At 35.5% G+C, this 5983-nt stretch overlaps 1 protein-coding gene across 1 annotated transcript; it reads left to right on the plus strand.

Annotated features, from left to right (window-relative positions):
- The first annotated feature begins 238 nt into the window (after positions 1–238).
- Positions 239–4431, plus strand: LOC127149084 (disease resistance protein RGA2-like). The gene is given in 3 exon segments (XM_051083950.1): positions 239–1506; positions 1509–3613; positions 4160–4431. Coding segments are annotated over 3 exon segments (3285 nt in total). The 5' UTR covers positions 239–459; the 3' UTR covers positions 4293–4431.
- Positions 4432–5983: the final 1552 nt, after the last annotated feature.

Raw genomic sequence — 5983 nt, forward strand, 5'->3', positions numbered from 1 at the left:
CAACTAAAAGATTAGAGGTTTGAATCTTAAATCCATACATGTTTGAAATGTTGAATTGACGAGGAAAAAAGCATGTGGGTCTCTCAATCATTTCACCATTTTCTTTTTCTTTTTAACTATTTCCCATAAGAAAATATTTTGAAAATATCCTCGCACCCACACATTGTTATAGTTGTAAAATAATATCATCTGCCTCTTCTATATTTTTTTAACATCGTGTGTGCAAAGTTGAAAGGCTTTCAATTATTGAGAGAGAGAGAAGATTCATAGACAGAGTAAAATTGCTTTTGTAGGTGTGGAGTAGCCTTTAAAAGTTTTCATAAAACTATGGTTTAAGCAAATTTGGTCTTATCCTTTCCTTTGATGCTTCTGTCACTTTAAAACCCTCTTATACTTTCGAATTTCCGCTTCATCCTATCATTTGCAATTGAGGCTTGGGAATTTGAGGACCCAAAAAATATGGCTGAATTTCTATGGACTTTTGCTGTTCAGGAAGTTTTGAAGAAGATTGTGAAATATGGAGCAGAGCAAATTGTTGTGGCATGGGAGTTGGAGGATGAGGTGTCCCTGTTGAAAGACAAGTTGCACGATGCTGATGCAATCTTAGAAGACATCAACAGAAAGAAATCACACCCTGGTAATTCTGTGAAGAGATGGGTGGAAAAACTTGAAGATATTGTCCATGAAGCCGATGATCTACTGGATGAGCTTGTTTATGAACATCTTCGACGAACTGTGGAGCATACTGACAAATTTAGGAAGGTACGTGATTCAATCTCACCATCCAAAAATTCTTTTTTGTTTCGTCGCAAGATGGCCAAGAAAATCAAGAACATTACTGATACTTTATACAAACATTATTGTGCGGCAAGTGCTTTTGGGCTCGTTGGTGTGGAATCTGTCACAGAAACAGAGCTTGCTCTCAGACAGATACGAGAGACAACCTCAATTCTTGACTTCCAAGTTGAAGGAAGGGAAGCTGAAGCTTTGGAGCTCATTAAATTGGCGATCGACTCTGCCAATGAACATCATCTGTCTGTGATATCCATTGTTGGAATGGGTGGGCTTGGGAAAACGACTTTGGCCAAGATGATCTTCAATCACGACGCCATTAAAAGACATTTTGATCAAACTATATGGGTCTGCGTGTCTAAACCATTTACTGTTACGAAAATTTTGGAACAAATTTTTCAAGGTTTAACGAATAATTGTAGTGGGTTGGAATCCAATAAGGAGGCGTTGCTTGGGAGGCTTCGAAAGGAGATGCAAGACAAGAAGTATTTTCTTGTGCTTGATGATGTTTGGGATGATGAGAAACGCTTGTGGGACGAACTTTGTGGCTGTTTGAAACATATCGCTGGAAAACATGGAAATAGTATAATGGTGACAACAAGAGATGTAAAAGTGGCAACCATGGTGGAGCCAATTTCCATTCATCATCTAACAAAATTATCTGATGATCAATGTTGGGCATTGTTTAAAGAAAGTCAAATGCAAATCAGCTACCAATGAATTCAAAGTTGGAAATTATGAAAAAGGAGTTGGTTAGAAAGATGGGTGGTGTACCACTCGTTGCAAAAGTTTTAGGAGGGGCAGTCAAATTTGAAGAAGATGAATTTAAAGAAGGAGATTATGAGACCTGGATGACAAAAGTTGAAAGCATTGCAGGTAATATTTCAATAGAGGACAAAAATTTTGTTTTGTCCATATTAAAGTTAAGTGTGGATTCTTTACCAGATCCTGTGTTGAAACAATGTTTTGCCTACTGCTCAAATTTTCCCCAAGATAATGACTTTGAGACAGATATACTTATTCACATGTGGATAGCACAAGGATTTATCCAACCCCAACAAGAAAGAGAGAACTTGCTAATGGAGGATATTGCAGAACAATACTTGGACTTCTTATTGTCTCGCTCCTTATTTCAAGATGTCATTAGGGATAAGAATAAGAGAATTGTTGCGTTTAAGATGCATGATCTAATGCATGATATTGCTTGTGCAATTTCTAGTCCTCAAAAGATGGAATCACATCCAAATAATTTGAGTGGAAAAAGTGCAAGAAAGTTGCGCACGTTGATTTGCGATGATGAAGTGATTAGTTATTCGACTCAAGACGACATTGCTTGTTTACATGTTTTAAAAGTTATTTGGGACTCGGTGAGGGATTTGTGGATTCCAACGGACAAGTTGATTCATTTGAGATATCTTGATATTTCAGGAGAATCTATAGACAAACGTCTTATTGAATTTCTTTCTCTTCTTTATAATCTACAAACGCTAAAGCTTCGAGAGTTTGGAAGTGGTGTTCTACCGAAGAATTTGAGAAAATTGGTTAATTTAAGACATTTTGAATTTCGAATAATTTATGACGATGTTACAGAAATGCCTTCAAATATGGGCAACTTGATTCATCTTCAAACATTGTCTGAGTTTGTAGTTGGGTTCAAGAAGGGTTGTAAAATAGAAGAGCTTGGACCACTGAAAAACCTAAAAGGTAAACTAACTCTTACAGATCTCTGGAGAGTGCAAAATAAAGATGAAGCTATGGCTGCAAAATTGGTGGAAAAGAAGAACTTACGTCATCTAGTCCTAAACTTTTACGGAATGTTTCATAGAACAGGAGAAGATTATGAAAAGAATACGGATCAAGTGTTGGAAGGACTTCAACCACACAAAAATCTACAATCATTGAAAATCTGTGGTTTTGAAGGGAAATTTTGGCCTACTAGTATTTTTGTTGAAAATTTAATAAAGATACATTTGAGTGATTGTACAAGCTGTGAAGTGCTTCCCATGCTTGGACAGTTGTGCAATTTAAAGAAACTTAAGATTTTTGACATGAATAGGGTGAGAAGTATAGGGAATGAGTTCTATGGAGTTGACTCCAACCACCGAAATTCTTTTGCTTTTCCACAGTTAAAGTAACTTCGTATCTATAAGATGATGAATCTAGAGCAATGGGATGATGCAACGGTGGTTCTTGCGTCAAATCTCTTTGGATGTCTAAAAGAAGTTACGATTATGAGTTGTTGTACATTGGCAAAATTGCCAAGTGGGTTAGAAGGTTGCCATTCCCTTGAATATTTGATCATCGATGATTGTTTTAGTTTGATGCTAAATGTGCAAAACATGCACAACTTATATCATTTAGAAATTTGTGGGTTGGAAAGATTGCCAGAGGGATTAGGTGAGCTCACTCGCTTGAAAAAGTTGATAATTGAAGGATGGATGCAAAATTATGAGTTTAGTTCCTTCATACACTTGGCTTCTCAGCTTGTTGAACTTCATTTGAATGATTATGGATCACCTGATCATAATGCAACAACCCAACTTCCTCAACAACTTCAGCACCTCACTAACTTGCAAGTATTAAGTATTTCAGGTTTTAGTCACATTGAAGCTCTGCCAGAATGGTTTGGAAACCTTACCTCTTTGAAAAAATTGACATGCGTCTCTTGCGTTGATTTGAAAGAATTACCTTCGAGGGAGGCCATATTACGCCTAACCAAATTAGAGAATTTGATATTTAGAAGATGTCCAAAACTACTAGTTGGTGAAGGTGACCAGGAGGGGGCTAAACTTTCTCATCTTCCAACAAATTGTGTTAGAAGGTACTTATTTTTATTGTAATATATTAATTATTATTTGTATTTTCTTATCCAATATTTCTAACTCCATTTTTGGCCCACTCCTAAAGGAGTTTTATTCTGGACTGCTTTAGAAGAGGAAAAACTTTCAGTAACGTTAAAAATTCTTAAAAATAAGAATATTTTTTTAACAAGAGTTACATGTTAAATCCTACATTTTATTACATAATTTCACCCAAAAATCAAGTTAAATGTTTTACTCTACCATGGAGTGAAAATATGTTTGTCCACTTTGTTAGTATAAATCATAATTCAGAAAAACATTTTCTTAAATTCTCTCTATTCTTTTATAGGTATCCTCTATAGGTGTAATGATTTGGGTTGGGTTGAGGGGTATTTTGGGAACAATCTGGATTTTCAGGTTAGTTGGGTTGACAACCTGAATGACTAGAGAAGCATTCCCAACTCACCTAACCCAACTGAACCGAAGTTGAGATACTTCTTTGTCTATATGTCCTTGGTTAACCTTGAAGATCACAAAGCATGATCGGAAGTTAATTGGATTTACAGGCTCGTTTACATAAGACAACATTGGTTAATGGTTGCGGCTGACATAAGGCATTGCAAGATCTATGTATTCGACTCTATGCCGAACTACACCGAGCAAAAGACTTTATATAAAGAACTAAACGATCATGTATAAATAACTAAAAGATCGTTTATAAGTATCTAAACGATCGTATGGAACATATTAAACGATAATGTTAAAGAACTAAACAATTGTTTGTACTTTATTACACTATGTATATTGTATAAAGAACTATTTGATATTTTCGACTTTATTACAATGTCGTGGATGATTGTATAAACAATCGTGCAAAGAAAAAGTCAACCACTCACACTTATGTTTGTTTTTGAAGTCAAATATGAGCAAATATGAAATCTAACTTTCTATCTTTTATGAGAGAGAACGATTGGAGAAGAATTTTCTAGTGAAGAGTTTAGGGAATAAGAATTAATGTCTTCAAGGGACTTTTTTTTGTCCCATTGTTGATGCTGGTTCATTTAATGCTTGTCAATAAATGTTGGTTGAGAATAAATGTTTTGGTGGAATGTTGGTGAAAATGCATTTAAGAAACGTATTACACTCTTATCCTAAAATGTTGATTAAGAATGTTGGTTGAGAATGAATGTTTTGGTAGAATTTAAGTTCTTAGTTTTTGGTGATTTTGTACAAATGGTATAATTTAAAATGCCACTGTTAGCAATAATGTTTTAGTAATCTCTCTACTCTTTTTACTTGCATCAAATTTACACAAATTTAGAGCTAGAATTAAAAGTGATGGAAGCCAAATTAAGATTATTTAACTTATTAAAGCTTATCTATCTTCGATTAAAGGTTTGAATCTTCCACAACTTATATCATTTACACATTTGTGGGTTGAAAAAATTGCCAGAGGGATTAGGTGAGCTCACTCGCTTGAAAGAGTTTATAATTGGAGGATGTATGCAAAATTATGAGTTTAGTTCCTTCATACATTGGCTTCTCAGCTTATCGTACTTGATTTGACTGATTATTGGTCAGGTGATGATAATGCAGCATTATTGTGCGGCAAGTGCTTTTGGGCTAGTTGGTGTGGAATCTGTCACAGAAACAGAGCTTGCTCTCAAACAGATTCGAGAGACGACCTCAATTCTTGACTTCCAAGTTGAAGGAAGGGAGGTTGAAGTTTTGGAGCTACTTAAATTAGCGATTGACTCTACCGATGAACATCAGATGTCTGTGATATCCATTGTTGGAATGGGTGGTCTTGGCAAAACAACTTTGGCCAAGATGATCTTCAATCATGATGCCATTAAAGGACATTTTGATAAAACTATACGGGTTTGTGTGTCAAAACCATTTATTGTCACGAAAATTCTGGAAAAAGTCTTTCAAGGTTTACCAGATACTTGTAGTGGGCTAGAATCCAATAAGGAGGCGTTGCTTGGGAGGCTTCGAAAGGAGATGCAAGACGAGAAGTATTTTCTTGTGCTTGATGATGTTTGGGATAATGAGAAACACTTGTGGGACGAGCTTAGTGGCTGTTTGAAACATATTGCAGGAAAATCTGGAAGTATTATTATGGTGACCACAAGAAATGTAGAAGTAGCAACCATGGTGGAGCCCATTTGCATTCATCATCTAAATAGATTATCCGATGATCAATGCTGGGCGTTGTTTAAAGAAAGTGCAAATGCAAATCAATTGCCAATGAATTCGAAGTTGGAGATTATGAAAAAGGAAGGGGGAGGGGGAGAAGAATTTTAGGATATTTTAGGATAAGAGTCTAATACATTTCTATCCCTGCCATTACTAAAATGTTGGATATAAAGTTCTTTGTTCAAACAATA

Source organism: Cucumis melo, chromosome 4, assembly GCF_025177605.1.
Source record: "Cucumis melo cultivar AY chromosome 4, USDA_Cmelo_AY_1.0, whole genome shotgun sequence".
NCBI lineage: Eukaryota > Viridiplantae > Streptophyta > Magnoliopsida > Cucurbitales > Cucurbitaceae > Cucumis > Cucumis melo.